Source organism: Neovison vison, chromosome 1 (assembly GCF_020171115.1).
Source record: "Neovison vison isolate M4711 chromosome 1, ASM_NN_V1, whole genome shotgun sequence".
Taxonomy (NCBI): Eukaryota; Metazoa; Chordata; class Mammalia; order Carnivora; family Mustelidae; genus Neogale; species Neogale vison.
The window spans coordinates 30598165-30625086 of record NC_058091.1 but is presented as its reverse complement, the minus strand read 5'-3'; the positions used below and the strand labels follow the sequence as shown (position 1 = coordinate 30625086).

Sequence of the window (26922 nt, the reverse complement as noted above, 5' to 3'; positions counted from 1 at the left end):
ATCAGTACTTTTTATCTATTTGTGAATTTGAAACCATTGGTTAGGTTTTTGATATTTATTAACAAATTAGGTATGTTAAAGTAAATAAAATGGCTCAATACTTTGAACAGTACTTGCACTGGAAACAAAAAATTTACAATTTGCTCATTGTATGTTCAAATGTGATCAACTCTCTACAATTCAATTCATGCAAATTCAGATTATTAAGACTAAAAGAGAAGCTTAATATAACTGTAAGTCAAAAAAAATTACCTGTAATGGGAAAATCCACATAACGTCTTGTTTTTCCATCATAATATTCTGTTCCCTTAATAATTACTAAATGAGCTGGAAAGTTTACACCCCAGGCTAATGTACTTGTAGCAATCAGAACCTAGAAAATAAAATATATTTAAGTAAACCATAACTTTTGAGTTACATTTAAATATCTGTTTATGAAAAATGAAATACCTGAACTTTACAGTTTACAAACAGCTCCTCTACTGTTTTTCGGTCCCTCTCATGTAGTCCAGCATGATGCATTCCTATTCCAAAAGCAAGTGTTAACTTCAGGTTGGAATCTCTTAGTGTCCCAATGATATTCTCCATCTGCAAATAAAAGCACAATGACAGGACGTAGGTTCATTAGCTTTAAAATTTTCATACTAAGTTTATATTTGACTAATTTTGTCTTCTGATTCTTTTTTTTAAAGATTTTATTTATTTATTTGACAGAGAGAGATCACAAGCAGGCAGAGAGGCAGGCAGAGAGGAGGAAGCAGGCTCCCCGCCGAGCAGAGAGCCCGACGCGGGGCCCGATCCCAGGACTCCGAGATCATGACCCGAGCCGAAGGCAGCGGCCTACCCACTGAGCCACCCAGGCGCCCCCTATATTATGTAAAAAATAGAGGCCTCATCTACAGTTATAATTAATTCAAAAAATATCTAGTTAGTGAGAATATATATCCTAATAGTACCCATTTTATTCTCATGCATCAAGGAAAAAAAAATCTGTGGATTAATGCAATGACTCCTTAAATGAGTAACAATTATTAAAAAGGATATAATGTTGCCTAAAATGTTTCAGGGTCTTGTTCAATTCCTGTAATAGAAAAACCTTCCATCTTTTTGGCTCAGTGCTAAAAATTCAGAAAATAAGGACAAAAAAATTAATACAAAAAAAATCAGTCATAATCTCACCAAATAGTCAGGAATCATTCAAATTTAAGCTTTCTCAACTGAACTTAATGACCCAGGGCAAATCATATGACCTCTCTCAGCCTCAGCTTCTTCATTTAAAAAATCAAGTGGGTATATTTTTGTTCACTTCTCATTTCTTTCATCAGCAGTACAGTAAAATACTTTTCATATTTACTAGGCTTTTTTGGTAAATTATCTTTTCATCTTTTAAGTGGATATGATAGCTTTTTTCCCCCCTTACTGGTTTGTAATGGCTCTTTATTGATTAGAGCTATTATTAAGCTGTATATGTAGTAGAATTGTTTCATTTCCAGCCTCAGTTTAGCTCGCCAAGTTTCCATATATCTAAAGAGTTTCTGAAACTTATTATCTTATATCATCTCTGAGTATTCCATCACTTTCCATTCTACTTGGAAAAGACTTAATGCAATGCAGGTTTTATGGCAACAGAAACAAATCTTATTTTCTTATAAAACTTACTCCTTGTAAAGAACTAAATAGAATGCCCAATTTCTTTCTGTTTAGTGACAGACCTCTATTGGTTCTTAAAGCAGTGATTTGAGAATGTATGAACAGTTAAAAGAATGACATATTTTAGTTATATCTATAACTTCCCTACCATATTCCAACAGTGAAAAATAGTGGAGGATAAACTTGGAAATGGGTACATGTATAATTTTTATATGCCTGAAGACTGAGATAGTATAAACAACCAACCCTGTCTTCGGATCTCATTTCTTTTTTTCCCTTAATATAGACAAATATACTTACAATACATTCACTCTCCTGGTTGTGAAGAAACCAGTGAGCACCTCACAAAAATCTCACAAAAGTTTAACTGGCTGCTGCAGTTTAGCAAAAATGCACAAGACAATATAGTCATATATGAAGCACTCCAATTGCTTTCATTCTAACTCATCTTATTTTCAATGGGCAGAAAAATTTTCCACTTTTTTAAAATGTGGGAATAAGTTGTTTTTACACCAATAATTCAAAAAATAGGAAGGTGAAATTAGGCTTTGTAATAGTTCTCAATGTATAAAAAACATTCATAGAAACAAAGTAATATTTTAATTGTATACACATTGTGCTATTTATCAACTTTCCCTGAACTGAATGCAATATATAAACAGTTCATTCTGTTTCACAATCACAGTATGGTCACCTGATATTCTTGAATACTCATTTTATAAACTGTTAAGGAAGGATATGGAAATGTAGTAACATAAATCCACTTTACCTTTAAAATCAGCAAACGATAAGCAAGCTGTATGCTATAATGTATGCTATAAGAAAGGTGCTTGTCTTGTCTCATAAATTACGTTAGCTATTCTCAAGTGACAGCCTATTATCTATTTTTTTTGTTCAATAGTTCACTGCATAAATATCTTCAATTTACACTATCAAATTAATTCACTGATATTCTTGCTGTGACAATTAATTTCAGGGTTTATTTTTTTCAGTTTCATAACTTAATAACAGTATAATTTTATAACTTGTATAATTTATACTGTTCCATGGCAATGCCAATCATACCCCCTAAAATACACCATTTAATATAGGAAAACTAAAGAATCCTATGGCAGGAGGCTTGGTGAGGCATTAATATCCTGTCCTTTCACATCAGGGAAGGCTGTTTCTCTTCTCCCCTGCCCCCTCTTTCACATAAATCAGTGCATTAAAAAGAACTATTTGCCTATCTGAACTGGCAAAGACCTAAAATCCTCATGAGGACAATTACAAAAAACAACTTCATTTATTACATGAATTTAGTACATGAATTCTGAGTTATTTGAACACCACAGAAAATCAAAATTTATAGTAATGTTACTCAGTCATTATGCATAAGATACTACCAGGTCAGCCTGTTTAAGTATGAAAATATAAATTGTTGATTAAAGTCTATACACCTTTGATTAAATTATATACTTAAAATGTTTCATCTTGATCACAATATAAGCAAAATTTTTGAGAAACAGGATAACGAAAGCTTAAAACATAGTAATACACATTATTTGTTGAGTAGTTATTATGTGTCAGGCATTGGGCTTAACACTTTACAAAGATTATCACATTTAATCCCTTACATAAAATAGTACAGCTCTAATGTAACATTTACACCATCCAGTATATTTCAAATTAAAAGACCCAGTGATCTTGAATACTACAGAGTAGACTCTTTCGACCCTAATTCCATAAGAGAATTAAACCTCACAAAAAAAATATTTGAATTACATTCTTTTTAATTTTTCCAAAGATAGACAGTACCATTCTAGATGGTTAAGAGAAAAGTTCACTTCTACATGCAATGGATGTCTTAAGACATTAAGGCTTAATTCTTGTTAAGAAAGGCTGCTATAGAATTTTAATTAGAATAATTATGATAATTAAAACACTGACAGAGGAAGTTTTAATTCCACAGTTCATTTCTATTCAACCAACATTTGTTGTAATGTATAGGTATCTTTCCAACAGTCTTGGAAATGTCTGACTACCTGATAGTTAAACCAAAAAAAATTATTCAATATTATAAATAAAACAAAAACAGATCTATATTCCTCTAAATAGTGACTTCTTCTTTTTTTTTTTTTTTTAGGGTGATGGTGGAGGAGGCACATATGTAAACTGTTGAACCAATTACTTTAACTTAATAGAATTTTTTTATATTTTAAATTTATTACACTCAAAAAGCTTTTGTAGAAATATAGGATTCCATTTAAGTAGATACATTACTCTGTGCCCAAAATGCATTCCAGTCAGAATATAATTCAGTGAGTTGATGACAATGCTGGCTCCAAAAGAAAGGAGGAGACCAGATTGGACAAGAATGAGCCAACAGATTGTACAGCCCAATTCTGTCCCTTTGAGTGTGATATATTGTTTCAAGATGCTAAAAACCCATACTTTCTCAAAGCATATCTGTTGTGCTGGTTTTCCCATTTTCACAGAATCCTCATTATCAGAAAACTCTGTACTCTTTTCAAAGCACGTCAGACTCAGACCATATGCCACTGAATAATACTTATCAATTGTCTCAAATGCTCAATAAAGATGCAGCATACCGAAGAATAATGAAAGTTACGAAACTTTTTAAAAACAAAGATAATTAAATATATCACATCTGGTACAGATGTTAAAGTTAAACATTTCCTTATAATTACCAAGTGTTAATTTCTTAAAAACACTTCTGTATGATAAACCCCATAGACTGAAGGGGAAGAAGTCAAAATGAAAGAAACACTTTAGAACATCCTGCTGATCTACTAAGGGAAAAGAGATTTAAAAATAATATTAATTAATTAAAGAAAGTAAGTTTCCAATCTTTGCAAGTGCTCTTTATCATATGTTTCTTACTGTCTTCTCTGAAGCCCACAACAATGCCTCTTCAAAATGATTTACCACACTATTAATACATAAATATATTTATGAATGTAATTAAATATAAGATTACATGTAAATTAAATATATAAATGAAATCTAAACAATAACATGTAAATCTTTGCTATGTCTGCTAAATAAACACAATACTATTTTCAGTGTTTCCTTCTTAATGTGTTTCCTTCCTAATTCTTAATGATGGCAATATCAAAACTGGTTTGTAGGGCAAAACATTAAAGATTTTTCCTTATTAATATTTCTAACTTAATTCACTATGCTATTGGTAGGAAATCCAAGTCAGTGTTTCATATTTACTCTGGAATATACATTTTATGCTTCTTTCCATTTTTAGAGAGTTCAGATTCTAACACGTTTGGAGAGCATTTCCATGTCTTGAAAAGCTTTTAAAATGCAGATAAAGCTAATGAAAGGGATTTTATAAAATTACTTTGTTAAGGTAGCATAATTTTAAGTGAACAAATACTACATTAGTATGAGTTAAATTTAGGGAGGAACATAAGAAAAATATTATAAAAATAATAGCGAATTTAACCACAGAGATTTCAGCAAAAAGAACTTATCCATTTATAAGGTATTCAATGCTGCTGTACTATAACAGTAGTAACAGTTAACACTTACTAAACATTTAGGGGACCCAGGGTGGCTCAGTTGGTTAAGCAACGGCCTTTGGATCAGGTCATGATGCCAGAGTTCTGGGATCAAGTCTCGCACTGGGTGGGGGGCCCGGTCAGCGGGGAGTCTGTTTCTCCCTCGGACCCTCTCCCCTCTCATGATCTCTCTCACTTTTTCTCTCTCTCAAATAAATAAATAAAAATCTTAAAACAAACAAACAAAACAGTTATTGAACATTTGCCTCTGTTCCAGGCTTGTTCTAAGTACATTACATAACTTAATGCATTTAATACTTAATCCTATAAGGATAGGATTATTATTATTCTTTTATAGTTGAAGGGGTAAGGCTCAGAGGCTGAACACCCCACAAAGGTCATGTAGCTTGTAATGGGTAGTTGGTATTGAACCCAAGAGGCCTGGCTCCAATCCACGTTCTCAACCACAATGCCACCTTTTAATTACCACAGGGATGTGATATACTAAAATAATGAAATCACTCATTTGGCCAAAGTCTGGGCCTCACTGTTTTAGACTGTGGGCAAAAACCAGGTAAGATTTGAAATAATGAATTGTGTACTACACTCACACAACTGGAGAACTACACAGATGATTAGCAGACCTAATTATTCTTCAGTATTTGAGTATTTCTACTCCTATGCCTAAAAATTAAGAATATCTTAAAGTATCTTATTTTATAAATGAAAATATCACCACTCATGACTAAGAATGGCACAGTTCTTACGCTCTTATTGGCTGCCTGTGTTTTATATTGTAGCTACTGACTTTTCTGTCTTTACTGTATATTTCTATCCCTATCAAAACACATATGGGCACTGTGACTTTTCCATCTTGTCTAGTCAGTGTGTTGTCAAAGATTTCAGTTACTGTATGGCAGAGTGAAAAAACTGGGTCAGCTATCCTGCTTTTGAGTTTCTGAACTCCATTTATTTCACACTATTGGGATAATTACTTACTTCTTTCAAGTTTCAATTTTTTATCTATAAAACTGGGATAACAAGAATAATCCTCCCAAAATTCATGATAAAAAGACATAACATAAGCCTTTAATGGACTATAAAGTAGTCTATAAATATGTCAATTATTACTAAGCATAAGACCTTTGCCTCCTTCTTCATTAAGACATGCATGATATCAGCTACGGCAAAATAAAACAGCTTCGTGTTTTGTAGCTGCTGTGAATTACACAACTATTCCATGAGGACCAACTAAGTTCAAATGTCCAATGCTCAGCAAATCTGTGGATAATGTCTGTTTAAAACTTAGCTTTTGATACTTATTTTTGATATTATTAGCCTAGTAATTTCTCTACTTGTCAGTCACTAAGAGGTCCGAGGCCTGATTAAAATAGAAAGCACTTGGGGTGGGACTTTTGTATTGCAAGCTAAATCTATTTTGGTTTGATACTAAAACAGATTTTCGAGTAGAAAATGTGGCTACCCTATATTAAACTCAACTTAATTTCTGATTTTCAACAATCTCAAAGTCCATCTTCAAAGTTTGGTACTAACTACTTACCTATAAGGAAGAAAGAGGTCAATATGTATGTTGAATAAAAAATCAAATGAATCAAAAGACAATAGAAAACTGTTATTAGGGACACCTAGGTGGCTCAGTCAGTTAAGTTTCTGCCTTTGGCTCAGGACATGACCCTAGAGTCCTGGGATCAAGCCCTGCAGCAGGGAACCTGCTTCTCCTTTTTCTGCTCCCCCTGCTTGTGCTCGCTCTCTTTCTCTGTGTCAAATAAATAAATAAAATCTTAAAAAAAAAAAAAGAAAGGAAACTGTCATTAGTAGAAACTACCAAATCTGACCTTGTGATTTCGAGTTGTCCAAGTTGCTGCTTGCCACATTCATCCAGGAGGGCAGAGCGCTAAATCCCATCGCTGTTTCCCTGCTCATCTCACTCAGCTCCCATTAATATCTGAAGTAGTTAAACCCTTCTTCCTTCACAAAACCCTCTCATCTACCATGTTTTAAGACTTTCCTTACTGACATCACCTTCTCAGTGACCTCTGCCAGCTCTTCATTTTTTACCCAAGGTCTACCTTGAGTCCCTCAAGGCCCGGCCCCACACACTGTCTCAGGGTCTCATGTGCTTACTTAGGTGTAAAGGCTGCTTGTATGCTGATGCTCCCAAGTTCATATATTCATTTCACATCTCCTGTGTATTATACAGACTTCCTATATCTAATTGCCCTGAGGGTCTTGGAAATACAAATTAACATCCAAAATATAACTTTTTTCTTTTTCTTCCCCCCTTGGCTCAAATCTGTCTTTTCCTTTCTTTCCATCCTATACTTTCAGCTCTCCCCATTTTAATAAATGACACCATTATTTACTCAGACATTTAGAGTTAATAACTGGAAAGTCATTCTTGACTCTTTTCATCTTCTCAACCTTCATTTCTCATCTATCAGAAAGTCCTACTGAATCCAGACCAAAACATCTTTCCATTTCCACTGTCACTACTTTAGGTGGCCCATAGGTCACCACCATCATTAATTCCATGCTTAACCTCCACTTCAATCCATTTTCCACTAAGCAGCAAAAGTGACCTTAAAATGCAAATTGAGTGTGTCATTTGCCTAACTTAAAACCTTTTAATTTCCTAGAGAGACCCCTCCCTTAGCTATCTGCTTGGTTTGTTTCCTTGCTTCTTCCAGTTCTCTATTCAAAGCTACCCTCATCACAGGGGCATTCTGTACTTCTGTCAATGTATAATATTTTACTACTCAACACCCCCTTTTCTCCTTACCCTGCTTATTTATTTTTCCATAGAAATTATTATGATTTGACATATTGGCTTTTTATCTAATCATCTCCACAAGAATGTTAATTCTCAGCCTAGGAATTTTGCCTAATACACAGAAGGAGCTTATTAAAGATGTTTCTTTAATAAATAAATAAATGACTGTCTTCCCCTAGTGCTTATAATCCAGATCCGAGCTCTATAACCAAGGGTCTAAGGCCTTATATGAGCTGGCTACTGCCTCCTCTGAAATTTAACTTTTACCATTTTCCTCCTAGCTTATTCTATTCCAGCTGAGCTGATCTCAGTTCCTTTAACATCCTGTTCCCTTGACCTGAAGTGCTATTATCTTCTCTCATGGTATAGTTAACTTGTTCTTATGCTGTGGTTCTCAGCTTAAATGTTACCTCCTTAAAGAAGTCTTCTGGGGCGCCTGGGTGGCTCAGTGGGTTAAAGTCTCTGCCTTCAGCTCAGGTCATGATCCCAGGGTCCTGAGATGGAGCCCCGCATCAGGCTCTCTGCTCAGCAGAGAGCAGAGAGCAGAGAGCCTTTTTTAAAAAAAAAGAAGTCTTCTCTGACCATTCTATTTGAAGAAGCCCCACATCCCCTTATCATATTTCATTTCTCATTTTTTTAAAAGATTTTATTTATTTATTTGACAGAGAGAGATCACAAGTAGGCAGAGAGGCAGGCAGAGAGAGAGAGAGGAGGAAGCAGGCTCTCTGCTGAGCAGAGAGCTCGATGCAGGACTCGATCCCAGGACCCTGAGATCATGACCTGAGCCGAAGGCAGGGGCTTAACCCACTGAGCCACCCAGGCACCCTCATTTCTCATTTTTATAGCAATTTTTATAATATTATTTGCTGCATCATATATATATTTTTAAATTTCTATCTAGTTGAGCTTGAGAATAGGGATCAGTTGGCTGACACAGTGCTTGGTAAAGTTGTAGATATTCAATACATATGTTAATGAACACTTTACAAAATCTGGCAAGAGCTGCCTAATGACTTAAGTTAGAGGATTACTCTTTATGGGCATTTTTGATGTGATATCAGGTAATTTTGCAACTGAAGCTACTGATCATGAACTACTGCTACATGATCTCTCCAGATATACAGGGGGTGTACCTGGCAGCAGTCCATCATCAGGAGAAATAAAAGGACCAGATGGAAGAATATCATGAAAGGCAATTCATGAACACTCCATGCATATGCCTTTTCTTTCCCTTCTATCTCTAATTCAGCTGGAGGGCAGGTGGCAAGAAGGGCACAAGATTTATGGGGATGAAAGTTTAGAATGGTCCCAGAACAGACTACGGATATCCCATGAAGATGTTTACCAAGGAGTTAACAGCAGGGTGGACAATGCTATTAATAATCAAGTGAATAAAATGATCACTTCTAAGGCTATCAGGCAGTTTCCCCCTGCTCCAGATCCCAGGGTTGTGTGCAGCGGGTTCATGTACTAAATGGTGCTGTGGTGGAAGAGATGAAAACTATGCACGGGCTAAACATGGACTACCATTTCCTCAGGCAGACCCAGTTACTGCCCCCGCTCTGTGCCTAATGCCACCAGGGCAAACATCCCCAGGCCCATTATAAAGGACCTTGCACAGAGGACCAGAGAGCTCTCTGGTAGTAAGGAGATTATACTGGATCCTTGCTATTTCAGAGGTGACATCTATCTGGGATGATGTCTAGAATGGACACTTTGGATTTTGTTTCTTTTTCCTGTTTATTGAGTGCTCTCAGTAGCCTCAACAGTAGGATTACTGAACACATCATCTTTATACATCATCTAATATCTCCTATGATAATGTTTCTGAGGAAACAGGATAGGAGATACCTTGAGTGAGGAATTAACTTTATGCAGAAAGATTAAGATTAAGAAAGATTAAGACAATGGATGCCATGGTATTCACTCGTCTTACTGCCTCCCTCATTACCTAGAAAGAGCTGGCTTTATAGATAAATGACTCAGAGTGGCAGCTGAAAGACACTGCTTTGGCAAGACTGGGGGACTCCCTTGTAAAATGAGGTGTATGCTCTGAAGTAGTCATCATTAAATGATACTGCTTCTCTCATTCCTAGAATATACAGTTCCAGCAATCAAGTATTCAACATGTGCAAAAGCTTTTGTAGTCATAGCTAATAAACCACTTAGAAAATTTTTGTTTCCCTTCCTTATAATTCTAGCTGTGCTAGTTTAGAGACTTAACATTAAAGGGATGTAACAATTTAAAGAAGCTGAAATAGCTACATCTCTCATTGTATGGGTGATTAAGCAAAATGTGGTCATAGTGTAGTTTAGGTAACCAATCCTGCTAAAGAAATTGGGTTATCGCTGCACAATAAGGGGACAGAAAAATTTGGATAGATCCTAGCAAAATCTCACACTACTCTATCCACTTGAAAAACTAATCAAAACTCTTAAAGCCATATTTAGTAAGGATATATAAAAATCCAATTTCTAATGTTTCAAGAATGTGGTTTTGGTTACTCCAATGGATAAAGACTCTTAATTAGCTTATAGGCTGATTGAAGTAGTGTGCAGGTGATGGAGGGTAGAGAAAATAAATCAGAAATGTCTGGCTCCCTGGCCAAATACGTTTTGTCCTGTGTTGCAGAAAAAAATACTGTACCTCTACCTTTGCTATCTCATATATACCCTATGCATAGTTTAACTTACACATTTTATATATTTTAACAAATTTCATTTCTCTTTCTTCTCTCTACTCTCCTCTTCTGCATATAGCATGTGTTGTTTGTGGGTAACTTTATAATTTAGCCCCCTGGCTAGAGAATATTGAAATGGGATTGCAAAAGAACAGAATGACTGGATATAACCAGCTAAAGGACGGTGAAAGACTACCTACAGACAGCCAGCAACTGAGTATCTTCTCTTGCACAGAAGTCACAGAGGTAAGATATTCTCTATTCCTGCTGTATGCTTGAGGGTGAAGCCCAAGAATTCCAATGTTTCTGACCTGGATTTGAAGGATGAGAGAGTAATGTAAAAACCTAACAACAGTCTGAAGTTAATGTACCAGTGGTGTTTATCAAACTGAGATTCCAAGTGACATGGTGGTATATGCCTACCAACTTTTGAAATCACTTCCTGATGAGGAATACTGAAAGGTATTACTTTTGGGGTTTCCCCATGCTACAGTATAATTTCACATCAATGATACACTTGAAGGGGTGGTCCTGCTTCCTAGTACTTTGAAGATTTACTGGACTACGAAGATCGATGGATAACTTTTATTTTTTTTCTCCTTTGCTGACCCACTTAATCTACCTGGTCCTGCCACAGAACACCAATCTGAAACTGTGCAAGCAGTAGCAACAGGAATTGTCACTAAACTTCTAGTCCACAATATGATGGAAAGTAACTCTCATGAAGACTAAAATGTTAAAAAATTTAAGGTAATTAGGGGAATCAAAAACTGAAACACCTGCTTTATAGATTTTTGGTAGAATCGGATTGAATTTGCATAGCAATCAGTTGCAAAACCTCTGACATTTTGATTTTAAAGGTGATGACTTTTAGAGGAAAGACTAAAACAAAGCCTGGATTGTCTTACTATTGCAATGTACTTGGTAAAACACAATGTCTGGAAATGACATAATTTCTAGCTGTCTTATTTTAGCAGTGAAAAATCTACAAAACAGCAGAAGCCATGCAAGTAAATTCTATGGTTTATAATAAGCCTTGGTGATAAATTTTTGTGCGGAGGAAAAAAAAAAACAAAAAACAGAGAAGTAACTCTACACAATGGCTGAGGTGACCACAGTTTCTTAGGTCTTATACATTTAAATTAAAAAAAAAATAGTAAGTGTACTATAGCTGGAAGAGGACATGAGGTTCACATTTGAGGTTAGTATGAGTCACACATGCAAAATGCACTGCCACGCACACACACATACATTTTGAACACACATCTCAAAATGTATTCAATAGGTATGTACTTTATACCTTGACTTCAAAGAAAATCGTCCATTTGGAACATTTTTAGGGATAAGACGCAAGAGAAAATATATTAAGCCTAGACAGATGCTGCACATAAACTGTCAATATTCCATACATCTATTTCTCACCATTTGCTTCCTAAGTTCAAGATATTATTACACACAGCAGGGTGATTCTTTTGAACATACTAACTGAATAACTGAATAAAAGGACAAGAAAACTTTTAACAAATTATTTTGATCTTAAATCATTATCTTAAATAAATATTTAGTATACACAAACAACATTGAGGTAATATGATAGTGGTCACTCTACTTAAAAGTGTCATGTGACACCTTTTATAGGAAGTCAATATTGGGATCTGCTACTTATCAGTGAATAAAGTTACCTACAGGCCTATACAAGAACATTTCGAATTATTAGTTAACTAATATTAGTTAGCACAGAACTGCAATATACACAGTATCATCCAACAGGCCTACTAATCCTAAAGGACTCATGAGAAGTAGAAGGGGAAAATATACCAACTACTGAGCCTGGACACCAGTGGGTTAGAAACACTGTTTTGACTATTCTTCTTCAGGCTGCATGAGATGAAAAAGGAAAGATATGGAGAGAAAGGGAAACAATGCAACAAATTTATTACTGATTTTATCTATTTTTTAATTGAAATTCCAATGAGAAAAATATCCCTAAAAAGCAAGACAAGTACAAGAAAGGAAAATCACTATAAATCTATGGAGGGAAAGAGGAATATCTACCTTTAGAAGTAGTAGAAAGAATCACAAAGAATGATTATTAACTGTATCACATAAAATGCAAACACTTCTCCTTTAAAAAAAAAAAAAAGAGAGAGAGTATGAGCAGGGAAGTGGGGCCAGAGGGAGAGAGAATCTCAAGCAGATTCGGCACTGAGCAGGGGGCCTGAGACAGGGCTTGATCTCACAACTGAGATCATGAACAGAGCCAAAGAGTCAGACACTCAATCCACTGACTCATCCAGGTGCCCCAAACCCCCAAATGCAAAGACTTCTTTTTCTTTTTTAAAGATTTATTTATTTATTTTGGAGGGTGAGAGAGAGGGAGAGAGAGCATTTGGAGGGAAAGCAAAGGGAGAGAGAAAGAGACACTCAAGTACACTCTGAGCTGAGCGCAGAGCCTGGCGTGGGACTCAATCTTAAGACCCTGAGATCACAACCTGAGCTGAAACCGAGTCAGACACTTAACTGACTGTGCCACCAATGTACCCCAAAACACAAAAACTCTATTTGTAAAAAGCTACTAAGACAAAAATTCCAAGGAATTAGCAAAATTAACTAATAAAATCAGATAAAGATTAGTGTGTGTGTGCGCGCACACGCGCGTGTGTGTGGTAATAAACATATATGGAAAAAAGTGATGTCATATGAAATTTCAGGGGTGTGCGTGTATGTGTGTTTTAATTTGTTAAGGCTGCCACAAATCTATAAGAAAAATGCTGTACTGCAAAACATAAAAGTTTAAAGGAATAAACAGACCAAAAAAAAAGAAGAAAAAAGATAACCAATAGTAAACAAATAAATGAAAAGAAGTTCAATCACACACAAATTAGGATGTACATTAAAATAATAAGGAATATCTTACCTATAATATATTGATAAGTTACAACAAATGAGGGTGCAGTAAAACTGTTATTTAACCCTCATATACTGCTGACAATACACGTATCAATGGGAGAAGGTGAACTGGTAAACCCTTTTGGAAAATAATTAGCAGTGTATATGAAAACTAAAAAAAAAAATCCATATTATTTGACCCATTATTTTTAAATTTATACTGAGGAAATAAGTTTAAATAAAGAAAACCTATAATAATAATGATGCATGGTTATTTATTTAATGGGGTAGCCACATAATAGACTACAATTATGTAGACATAAAAAATTATAGTTGCTTCCAATTTTAATGATGGTTACTATTTGGTTAAAGGATAAAAACAGGTTTTTAATTTTCACATTTAGTGTTTTCTAAATTTTTGAAAATGGTTATGTTATTATATATTTTATAGAAAGTCAATTTTGCAAAATTGTTTCTAAGTTCCATGAGGGCAGTGAACACACCAATAGAAAAACAAATATATTATAATATACATAGGTGATGATGTTAAAGGAAAGACATATGGAAACAAATATGGATATCAAAGTAAATATTCACCAGGAACATATTAGAAGAAAATATATCAAAACATTAATACTGTTAAGGTGGCAGTATTATGCATTTCCTACTTTTTCCCTAAATTTCTGTAACATTATATTAAATTTTTAGTATAGCTTAAAACTAAACATCATTAAATATGCAATTTCCATTATGTTAAATATAAACTAATTTGACATGTGTAAGAAATAGAAATAAAATAGATTGCTTACCTCTCTTTCATCCATATTCAACCACTGCTTTGGATCTTCTTCAGTAGCCAGAAAGGCTATCAATTCCAAAGCAGTAAGACGAGTCTGACGTCTTGATGAGACAAATATCAAAACAGGTTTGGCTGGAGAATGGCTTCTAATTGCTATTGAAAAGTTGTGGAAAATAAAAGGATAAGCTACTTATACCATAAGATGCACATCATTAGGATATCAAATGGATACATGAAACTAAGTGATTTAAGTGAATTTTTAATTTGATCATCAAATTCTGCATTGTTTGTGGTACTACCTGGACCTGACAGCATATTAGAAAAATGGTAAGAAAGAGAAGGTAGCTGAACCCACTGAGGGGAGTACATTGCCTGGATAGGGGATATTTAACTGTGTCAGGTCTCAGGATTTTGAGTTGCTCAGGAAGGTGACACTTACAAAAGTTGCTACCGTCTAGTGACAGCTGTATACGAATATTCAATCTAAGATTGAGTTTCACGGTTGTGTTTCTGCTTGCCTAAGCAAAGATATTACAGAGTTAATTGGTCCTGGCATCTAGGGGAGAGAGTCAAGTCCTGCAGAGTGATGAAAATTGTAAGAAATGCCACAAAAATTCCTTTTATTGCTGTCATTACCACTCGATGGAATAATTGAGAGTTTGTATCAACAAACTAGCCAGAGATATGTCAAATGAAGGTCTTCTGTTTTCCCAAAACATGTGTAAGGTTTCAAGTGGAAAGATAAGAGAATGTGGATGAGAGCTGTAGAGAACACTGTGCCTGAATCTGTACGTGGATGATGGCACACGGATGGTAGACACACAGAAGAGGAAATGAATGGTTTGAAACCTGAATAATAAGACTGAAAGAAAAAATTACCTCAAGAGCCACATAAATCTTGTGACCTAACTGGAAACAAGATTTCTTTACCAAAATGCTCATAAGCTGGCACAAGTAAAATTTATCCTTATGTGTACATAGGTCACTTAAAACAGAGATATGTAAAAGTTTTATATAAAAAGTTCAACCTTCTTATAATTTCTTGTTTGAAATGTTTCAAAATTTCTTCTTATGGGTTAAGAAACAAGGTTTGTAACAAAAATGATGACATGACCTTGACTATATGTATGCCCTAAGAGTGAGAAATGAAGCTATCACTATATCATATTTCTAAACTCAAAGAAATATAGTGATATGCTACAAGTATAATAAATAGTTTATAAGGACAGCTACTGTACTGATACATCTAGAGAAGTGTAAGTATTTCAGTTATTACTATTGATTTATAGAACACAAAATGCTTTGTTTCAATCACTGGTATGCAACTGGCCATTCCTTAAATAAATACAAACAATCACAATACATACCATAAAAAATAAATTCATTTATGTTATTTCTCACTCACAGTTTATCTGAATCTTACAGAATATAAGTGGTAATGCTCTGATAAATCATATTAGAAATACAATGTTTAAAATACACATATTAGTGCAATATTGGTATCATTTGTACACATAATCATGAATGAATCTGTCTCTTTTTTAAACCTCAACATTTAATGGATTTTTGCTGCTGCAAGAACAGGTGTGGCTGAACAGCTCACGGCAGATTTATTGTTCATTAGTGATTTTATACAATGCTTCTGTGGAGGTGTAAATAATCCGAACTGCCAAGATTGGTCTCCAGTTCACAATCAATACTTTGCTTCTGTCATAAGGCTAATTACAGCAGCTAAAAAGTCACCTCACAACTGTCACCTCACAATCAACAGCAGTTCACATTAGAGAATTTATTTTGGAGGCTATTTTTAATTGATATAATAAATATCCCTTATGCAGCCTAAACAAAACATGTTTCAATAAAATAGGAGTGTTATTCTTAAATCTTTCTTGCCTGCCTAAATTGTTAGAAAAGGAAAACCAAAAAAATAAAAAATAAAACAAAACACAAAAACAGAAGGACTGTTTAAAAAAAGTACTAAAATTTGTAAGTTTTATGCTTTCTGGTAAAGATTATGTGGTATTTTTTATACTTATAGCTCCTATTTATCCTTTGTTCAAGCTACTACTGTAAGAAAATAACTTAATAAAGAATTATTTAATTACTTTTAAAAAATACATACATTTTTTCTCTACTTCCAAGATAGCATCATATATGAATTCTCTCCAATTTTCAATATTTAATTCATCATACATTTTAATGCCTTAACAGAGGAGGCATAACCTACATTTAGAGAAGTTGGAGCAGTATTACCCGTTCAAAGAAACCCAAATTATCTGGAATGCGTTTAAAGGCTATCATACAAAATGGCTGCTATTTCATCCCAAGGGCCTGAAGCTTACCTTGAAATGTAGGCTTATTCATACTAGCCATGCGAGGACAGTAATGTTGACCTGGGAAGCCTTGAATGTGAACTTCCAGTGGAACTGGACGTACTGATGGTCGGAAGTTGAATAAGCCCATCTGCAGTGAAAACGACAAAGAAATCATTTTCCATTTTTATATTTAAGTTTATAATGTTTAGTGCCTCCTTAATACAGCCACCTACGCCACAGTATCAAAGGCTTATTTATCAATCTTCCACATACCTGATGAATATTGAGCCAGTCAGCAAGGTCTCTAGCATTAGCTAATGCGGTAGATAGTCCAACTATTCTAACAGGCTTTTCTGTGTGCGAGGAGATGAAATTTGTTCGAGATACAATGACTTCTAGAACAGGGCCTCTTTCCTCCCCTAGGAAATAGGAATAATGCATGTTAATCACTGAACAGGTCCTGATGCTGGCTGCTGCCCATGTGAGAGTCAAAATGTATAAACTGGTGTCAGATAGCACGGTACCCACCAAGCAGATGGATCTCATCGATGATAAGAATAGTGACCTGCTTCACATAGTTTCTATTCTGCCAGCTTCTACTGACTCCATCCCACTTCTCTGGTGTAGTGACGATAAGGTCAGCCTTAGCAATGGATTTCATATCGGGAGTCACATCCCCAGTTAGTTCAATAACTCTGGAAAGGAAGAAAAATGATTCTTTTCTCAGATAACACATGACCTTGGAAAGGCAAAAATACCTTTTAAAATAAAATTGTATAATGCTTAACACCACTTTATCTCCCTTTGATTTCTGAAAGTTTCTGTGAGTCATGGCCAAAATATGTTTCTCAAGAATTTTAAGAGAATGTGTAAATTTAAATCACTGATAATCTAACTTTTATGCAGATATGTGAAGGTGTCAATCTTTGCTGTGATTATGTTTACAAAGTCTCTGCCTTATGAGTTTTTATAGAGTTGAATTCACACTTCCTTCTCCGTATGTTAGAATAAACACCTTTCTAATAAGGGAAAGTGTTAACTTATTAAGACAAAAGAGGCATTCATTAAGAATATAATTATGTGTAAGCTTCATTTCTTTTTTCTATAGATATTACAGGCAAATTCAACCATAATAGGACATAAACAACATACGCTGAGGCAAATATGTGTTATCTCATTCTAAGAAGACCCCAGTTTTGTTTTGTTTGTTTGTTTGTTTTTGGAAATCCAAAGGGGGAGAAATCAAGAGGGAGATGAACCATGGGAGACTATGAACCCCGAGAAATAATCTGCGGATTTCAGAGGGCAGGGGGGTGGGGGGGGTAACACGGTGATGGGTATTGAGGGGGGCACATGCTGTGATGAGCACTGGTTGTTATACTTAACTAATGAATCACTGAACACTACATCAAACACTAATTATGTATTATACAGTGGCTAGCTGAACATGATTAAAAAAAATAAGACCCCAGTTTTACAGAGAGGAAGAGGGTCTGGAGGCCAACTCTAAATTTTAGGTGACCACTGAATAATTTTTACATCTGTCTTAATCCTCAACAAACAAAAGGGGCAAGATTAGTTTCCCAAGTACAGTGTTCCCAAAGCTTCTGCTTATTTTTATTCATTTTTATTTTTACATTATATTCATTATTTTGAATATGTAATATATTTGTATGGGTCAATGTGTGGTCAGCAGGCTCTGTAACATGTCTATCTTCCAATTACCTGGTTCTTGTTCCAAAGCAGCCACATATTTATATTCCCTACCATTAAAAAAATAAGTGATAGAATATTGTACTTAAAAACATTTTCTATAGTATCTCTGGAGATCTTTCAGTATATAAAGTTTGTGCTTTATAGGATGATAGAATATTTTGCATTGTGTAAATGTACCATAATTAATTCAGTCATGTTCTATTAGGCACTCAGGTTACCTGCAATCTTGTTATTAAAAATAATACCACAATGAATAAACTTGTGCAATGTTAAAACACTTTTTGAAAAGTCAGGTTCTTCACATGGATTTCTATTTTTCTATAAATTGTTTACATGCAAAATGCCTTCTACATGGTTCCTGGGAGTTACTCTGAATGATATGAAGGAAAAATAAAGAGATAAAATTTACTTTCATTTTAGAATTTAAAAAGTTTGAGAAAATTATCTTGCCAAATTAAGGTATTCCTATTAAATAATTTAAGAACTTTTCATTTTTCAATATTAAAACAATGGGAATATTGCTAACATTTTAACACTAATGACAACACCCTGAAATATAAGACTACGAAAATCACTATAAAAGCATTCAACAGGTTTACGCAAATCTTTTTTTTTTTTTTTTTTTTAAGATCTTATTCATTTATTTGACAGAGAGAGATCACAAGTAGGCAGAGAGGAAGGCAGGAAGGCAGGCAGAGAGGGAGGGGCAAGCAGACTCCCCGCAGAACAGAGAGCCCAATGCGGGGCTCGATCCCAGGACCCTGAGATCATGACCCGAGCTGAAAGCAGAGGCTTAACCCACTGAGCCACCCAGGTGCCCCTATGCAAATCTATTATTTGTTGGTCCTTTTAGATTATTCAAAGCATAGCTTCTGAATAAGTAAGAACTTACTTTTTGCCAAGTTTTTCTTCTATTCTAACTTTCCAATCATCCATTCTTTCACGTACCAGGGCTTTTAAAGGTGCAATATATACTGCCTGAAAAGGGAGGGGAGGGTAAAAAGACCTCATGAAAATAGCGACATCATTTTCAAATAAAGGTAAACTCCATCTACATATGACAGTGTGGTTTAAAAATATATCTTTTATTACTGAAAAGACTAAAATTTCAAATAATGGAAAAAGTCATTTACTTGCAGAGACTACCTGTATCCAAAGTAGGACAGAAATATAATACTGTAGACATAAAAATGTCTACTGTCATAAAAATGTAGACATAGAAAATTTTAAATATTAAAAAAAAACAATGAAGGTATTTTTTTTTTAAAGATTTTAATTATTTATTTGAGAGAGAGACAGGGAGAGAGAGCGTGAGTGAGGAGAAGGGCAGAGAGAGAAGCAGACTCCCCGTGGAGCTGGGAGCCCGATGCGGGACTCGATCCCGGAACTCCGAGATCATGACCTGAGCCGAAGGCAGTTGTCCAACCAACTGAGCCACCCAGGCGTCCCGAAGGTATTTTCTTTAGGTATTTTATATTCTGATGAAAATAAAAGTTTTTCCTGGTATTATGATAAAAAATTATGTGAATTTTAACTCTTCCATGAAAAAGGTTACTACTTTTGAAATTCTAAAGAGAGATAAATATCATTTAAATTTTAATGCAGATTTTATGGAAGAGACAATCACACATTATAGGTAGTCTACCTTTTTAATAACAATAATTGGTCTTTAATAATCCTAACTGACATAGATTGTTTCGTGAAAAAATTCTTTCCCTTATAAATTATTTCAAATTTAGAGGTGACCTCTACTGCTGTATTAACATGTCCTATAATGGATTGATAACCACAAAATAGACTGAGAAGTAGGAAAACTTCAAGTTAAGCAGGGAAGAAAAGCCACTAATTGAAAATCACTGAAAAAGAAGTTAAAACATTTCTAAAATAATAAATGATAAGGAAAATAGCATATAATTCCAATCACAATGGATGAATTAGCTTTCTTAGAAAATAATACTTCTAAACTATGAGTATGTACTTCATATTTCAAGAAAGCATAAAATCAATACTTATTTGACTCACCATGTTATTTTCCATCAATAATGTGGCCATTTGCAGAAATGTGGAATAAAAACCGCCTCTGTATTTCATGCATATAACCAAACTGTATTTGTTAAAGTATTAGCATTTCTTTTATAGTAAAAGGATTTGATTATAAGTCATTATTTATCTTATAAATATGGCTATGAATGAGGTACCTTACAATGAGGAAAGGACATGTGCAAACTGATATGTACATTAGAAACCCAACTAGAGGACTCCAAAGTTTAAGATAAAAATTTTCTGGCCAGTTATTCTAATGCTGATCTGGTTTCCCCAGAAAATGCACTAAGAGAGTGACAAATCTACTCACTGAGTCTTGCTGTGTGTTTAGAATGGGCTAGTTTACAGATGACAGTGTTTTCTAATTTAATGCAAGCATGTGATTCCTTCAAACAGACCTTTGAAGTAGGGTACTTGTTGAAGACTCTGAAAATGGCTAATTCGGCAGCAACAGTCTTTCCTGATCCAGTGGGTGCTCCAAGTAGGACATTACAGTCTGTGTGATACAGTGTATGAAATATTTGTGTCTGCACAGGGTTGAAGTGGCTAAAGTTGTACAGGGCTTCATATGCTTCACATCCCAAGGCTGTAATTGGTAAAGGCTGAAGATCCAGTAATTCTGAAAAGATGAAACAGGTACAACCATAACTGGAAAGAATGGACAATACGAAACACTGTCTCTCAGGGATAAATTATAACAATCTTTAATTCATTGGAAGGGGGAAAAAAAGGCTTAACATAAATTTTAATACACCAGTTACAGGTCTTTTTTTTCTCTCGCTGTGAGCACATTTATAATTTTGATGTATTGGACACTCTTCTGGTAGAATTCCCCATATACCAACACTAATATCACTATATGGCTCTTTTCCAATCAGGAAACTAATTTGAGCGACGGGTATATGAAAATATGCGTGGTGTAGAAGAAAATTAAATTTAGCCCAATCTGTAAAAAAAGGAAAACCAACTGCAAACTGCAGGACCAAAATGGTTACCAATAATAAATTTCCTTTGATCTGTCAGAAAAATGACCAAATGTCTGAATGAGCTGTTCGTTTAGTCAATAAAAACTAAAACAGACTTAAATAATTACAGGAAAAAACTTAGGTGGGAGTTTCAAATAAGAGAATGAGTGGGTAAAAAGAACTGCACTGAGAAAACATGGAAAGAAACAAATTTAGTTGTATCTTATTATATAAACTAGAGGTCTAGGAGATTAGACAGTTAAAATGATTTAGAGAAATGAAGTTACATATTCTTGAACTTGACACTGTATTTTCCCATAATACAGAAAAGTTACCAGTTAGAAAACTGGAAGGCAACTTTACTCTCAGGATTCTTTCATGGAGGATGATTCCACTTCATCTTCAAACTTCATATGAAGTTTGAATAAGGAGGAAAAAAAATCTGTAAGAGGACATGGTAGTCTATATCTGTGTGAGCTGTTCATAGTACAGTTTCAAAATGGAAAGTGTAGAGAATTCTCAAAAATTGTACTTAGGGGCGCTTGGGTGTCTCAGTGAATTAAGCCTCTACCTTCAGCTCAGGTCATGATCTCAGGGTCCTGCGACTGAGCCCCGCATTGGGCTCTCTGCTCAGCGGGGAGCCTGCTTCCCCCCCTCACTCTGCCTGCCTCTCTGCCCACTTGTGATCTCCCTGTCAAACAAATAAATAAAAATCTTAAAAAAAATTGTACTTAAAGATAGAAAAGCTATTTTAGAAACATTATCTCAGCTCTGCAGCTTTACTCTATTACATAGGTAATTAAGAGGCAACTGCATAAATTTTTTGTAGAAGATTACAATCTCCTAAATTTTCTGTAGCACTGAAAATCAAGAAGGGAGGAAGTCTCAACTTGCAATGTTAACCAAAGCATAGACATATTCTTAATAGGAAAAATAAACATTTTGGTATATGCTAATTATACTAAAATGTGATGATTCACTTCTATGAAATGTGAAGAATTTTCTTGTTTGATTTAGGCTCAATGGGGTGCCTACACACACCCACATAAACACACACCCACTCCCACCCTCAGCCAAATAGAACTGGGAATCATTGAGGTTACATCACGCATTTCTAATATCCACTAAGATGTCACGGTGGTACATTTACTGCTTTTTGAAGTATAGTCAGAAGCCAACTAATTATATAAATAGGGTGATATGTGCTTTGCCACTCAACAGAGAAGTGATTAAATGAGCATTAATATACAATGTTAATGCATATTAAAATCAAATACTGCACTCGAGATTTAGTAGTAATGATGGTACCATATACTTTAAAATTAAAGCACCAAACATTTTTACATATTTTGAGATTCCAGGAATTACATATAAGTCTACTTGATGGAAGAAAAACAGAAAGGTCCTCTTTAATGAGTGTATTGGTAGACACTGCAAACTCTATTTCCCTATGTTGACAAACTTTTTAGTTCTGTCAAGGTACCAAAGTTGTTTTAAGCTGTAGTCTAAAGTATTTCTTTTTAAGATATGCTAAGGTAATAAACAAGCTATACATTTGACAAAATATGGCAAAGATTAAAATCACATTAATGCCTGTTTTCATTTCCCAAAGGACTGTTAAAAAGTGTATTCATTAAAAGTAGTAAGGAATAATATTTTTATTTTGAATTTGTCTTCAGAGGAATTACGTGAAAAGAACAGCCTTTATTTTTCTCTAAATTAAGGACCTCTTGAAGTCATTAATCAATTATGAATTCTCAACAAGAAATACACTTAATATACTAAATTATTAGCTTAATCTAAAGACATTTTAAAAATAGAATGGAGAGCACTTAAAAGTACCAACATAAACATTTATTCATGAAATTCTGCTTCTTAATAAGTCAAAATATAAAGATTCTTCCTCATGCTACAAAAATCTAAAAATGAATTTTTGTTAGTTTTGACAATGAAAAACTGTTACATGATATTGCAGATTACCATATTCCCTTTTATCATATTAGTGTGGGAGAAGCGAACCAATATAAAGGGTATATATTGTTTGTAGGATGGATGACTTGAGGTATCATGAATCCATTCTGCAGTGATATCATAACCTGACTCCTTAATACTAGTTTTTTTTTTTTTTTTTCTTTTGGTGTAGTAGCACGCTATAGGGAAGAAAAAGAACCTATGATTCACTTTAATTCATTCACACTAGAAATAAGTTTAGGTAAATAGCAATAAATGCAAACAAAAAGGATACCTCAGAAGTTTCCCAAAGAGCACAGATTAAATGACAAATAAGACATGCAATGGGAAGGAAGGGGATATGGATTGTAATGATTGTATATAAAACAGAGATGAAGGTGGGTGCCTGACTGGCTCAATCAGTTAAGTGTCTGCCTTTGGCTCATCTCATGATCCAGGGTCCTGAGATCAAGTGCCACATTGGGCTCCCTCCTCTTCAGGGAGTCTGCTTCTACCTCTGTCTCTCCTCCCACTCATTTTCTTAATCTCTCTCTTTCTCAAATAAATAAATAAAATCCTTTAAAAATATAAATATAAAGGCATAATAATACAGAAGTAGTGAGTCTCCAGCTTGTTATAGCTATGAGAATTGGACTAGGCTTAATGTCTTTTGAACTCAAACAAAATGAAGGTCTGCTATTAAGTTCTACCAAATGTATACATAGATTTGATTTTGGAAGGTCTTTTTTCAAACTATATTGACTAAATGAGTTGGGTTCTGATTGGATTTAGACAACTTTAAAGCACAGACACTTGCGACTTTAAGTAAAACAACAATACACCCATTCCAATACAGTTGCACTCATCATAAAGTTATACTTAAAGGTACTACATCAACCAATAATAATAAAGTTTAATTGTATATATATATTTTAATTGGATACCTTATTTAAGTTATAGGGTGAACTGCATGATATGTGAATTGTATCTCAATAAAGCTATTTAAAAAGAAAAAAAAAACAATATCAGGTGAAGAGCAAGATGGCGGAGGAGTAGGACACCTAAATTGTGTCTGGTCTCAGGAATTCAGCTAGATAGTTACCAAAACTTCTGAACACCTATAAACTTAACAGGAGATTGAAGAAAAGAACTAGCAGCAATTCTGAGAACAGAAAAACAACCACTTTCTGGAAGGTAGGACCTTGCAGAGACAGGAATTCAAGGTGATATTTGGGAAGACAGACTGCAGGGGGTTAGTAGCCTCCATCAGCTGGCTACTGGCAAGTGACAGAGCAGTGAAGCACAAAATCAGAACTTTAAGAGGTCTGCTCTGCAGAGGGATGTTGCTCTAGTGGCTGAGCCAGAGGGAACTCTTGCAGGGACATTGTGGTCATAGGACCCTTGTGGTCACAGAAAGACTGGGGATGCCTGGTGTGGCAGAGCTCCTAAGTATCAGAGTGGAGAAACTGGCTGCAAAAATGCACCTGAGGAATGGGCTCTCAGCTTGGGGTTGCCATAAACAATGATCTACAGCACAGCTGGGCTACTATTGAGCAGGGATCAAAAAAGTGGCAGATCTGGTGAGACTCCCTTTCCTCCCTTAGTAAGAGCAGCATGAGAGCACACCACAGGAATCTACTTGGTTTAGACCAAGTAGTTTGGAGTTAGACTCCAAACAGGATCATATGCCAGAGACAGAAATGCTCGGTCATAGGCTAGGTGCTCACGGAGTGAGGCTTGAGACCAGGGAGACAGGAGTGATTGCTTTTCTCTGATGGCCGACTGAGGAGTGGGGCCCCGAGTTCTCAGCTCCTCCAGGGCCAGAGATTAGGAGACCACAATTTTCATTCCCATCCTCCAAAGCTATAGGGAAAGTCTTCGGGGAACAAAAGCTACTGAGAGCAAACCCGAGCAGATTACTTAGCCAGGTCCCTGGCAAGGGTGGTGCAATTCCGCCTTGGGCAAAGATATTTGAGAATCACTGCAACAGGCCCTCTCCCCAAAAGATCAGCAAAAACATCCAGCTAAAACCAAGTTTGCTGATCAATGAGAATTGCAAAATTCCAGCACTAGGGGAATATAGCACAAAGAATTCATGGCCTTTTCCCCATGATTCTTTAGTCTTTCAAAGTTAACATTTTAATTCAGTTTTTTTCTATTCTTTTTGAATTTTTCTTCTTTCCTTTTTCAACATCTTCTCTTATAAATTCTTTTTTTAAAAATCTCTTAAAATTTTCCTTTTTACGGTTATATGCTATCCCTTATCCCATATCCCTATCCCATATCCCTATATGCTACCCCTAAAAAATCCCTTATTTTTTAGCATATATATAAGTTTTTCTTTCTTTAAAATTTTGGGATACAGTTTCTTCTAACAGAACAAAATGTACCCTAAATTTAGTGTATGGCCTTGTTCCAGTCTCCCATCTGATCACATTCTTTCTTTTTCTTTTTAAAAATTTTTTCCTGAGAGACTATGGACTCTGGAAAAACAATCTGAAGGGTTTGAAGTGGCGGGGGGGTGGGAGGTTGGGGTACCAGGTGGTGGGTATTATAGAAGGCACGGCTTGCATGGAGCACTGGGTGTGGTGAAAAAATAATGAATAATGTTTTTCTGAAAATAAATAAATTGGAAAAAAAATTTTTTTTCCTTTCTTTTTTTAACCAACTTCTTATCTTATCAATTCCTCTTTTACAATCTTTTTTAATTTTCATCTTTACAGTCATATTTCATCCCTTCATCATATTTACCCTTATTTTTGTATATAGGTTTTTCTTTCTTTAAAATTTTGGGAGGCAGTTCCTCCTAAAAGACCAAAATACACATAAAATCTAGTGTGTGGATCTGCTCCATTCACCAGCCAAATCATGTTCTTCTCCCCCTTTCCCCCCCAGTTTTGGGTCTCTCCTGATTTGTTTAGTGTATATTTTTCGGGGTCATTGTTACCCTTTTAGCATTTTTGTTCTTTCATTCATCTGTCCTTCAGGACAATTCACTTTAAAAAAAAAAAGAACAAGAGTCAGTACTACCTGGCAGGGACCTAATCAATATGGACATTAGTAAGATGTCAGAACTAGAGTCCAGAACGATGATTATAAAGATACTAGCTAGACCTGAAAAAAGCAAAGAAGATAATAGAGAATTCCTTTCTAGAGAAATAAAAGAACTAGAATCTAACCAATTCAAAATAAAAAGGGCTATTAATGAGGTGCAATAAAAAATAGAGGCTCTAACTGCTAGGATAAATGAGGGAAAAGAGAGATTAGTGATATAGAAGACCGAATGATAGAGAATAAAGAAGGTAAGAAAAAGAGAGATAAACAACTACTGGATCATGAGGGAAGAATTCGAGATAAGTAATACCATAAGGCAATCAATATTAGAATAATTGGGATCCCAGAAGAAGAAGAAAGAGAAAGGCAGAAGGTATATTGGAGTAAATCATAGAGAGAACTTCCTTAATTTGGGGAAGAAAACAGGCATCAAAATCCAGGAGGCACAGAGAAGTCCCCTCAAAATCAATAAAAATAGGTCCACACCCCATCATCTAAGAGTAAAACTTAGAAGTCCCTGAGACAAAGAAAATCCTGAAAGCAGCTCCAGGGAC

The 26922-nt window shown here is 35.0% G+C and overlaps 1 protein-coding gene across 1 annotated transcript in view; it reads right to left on the bottom strand.

Moving 5' to 3' along the window:
- Positions 1–26922, bottom strand: part of ASCC3 (activating signal cointegrator 1 complex subunit 3) — a 343681-nt gene that overhangs the window by 93433 nt on the left and 223326 nt on the right. Inside the window, exons 25-32 of the mRNA XM_044245000.1 lie at positions 20798–21018; positions 19249–19334; positions 17169–17335; positions 16914–17059; positions 16668–16788; positions 14336–14478; positions 451–588; positions 253–373 (exon numbers count right to left, since the gene is read on the bottom strand). Coding sequence (XP_044100935.1) covers positions 253–373; positions 451–588; positions 14336–14478; positions 16668–16788; positions 16914–17059; positions 17169–17335; positions 19249–19334; positions 20798–21018 — 1143 coding nt within the window. The remainder of the gene's footprint in view (positions 1–252; positions 374–450; positions 589–14335; positions 14479–16667; positions 16789–16913; positions 17060–17168; positions 17336–19248; positions 19335–20797; positions 21019–26922) is intronic.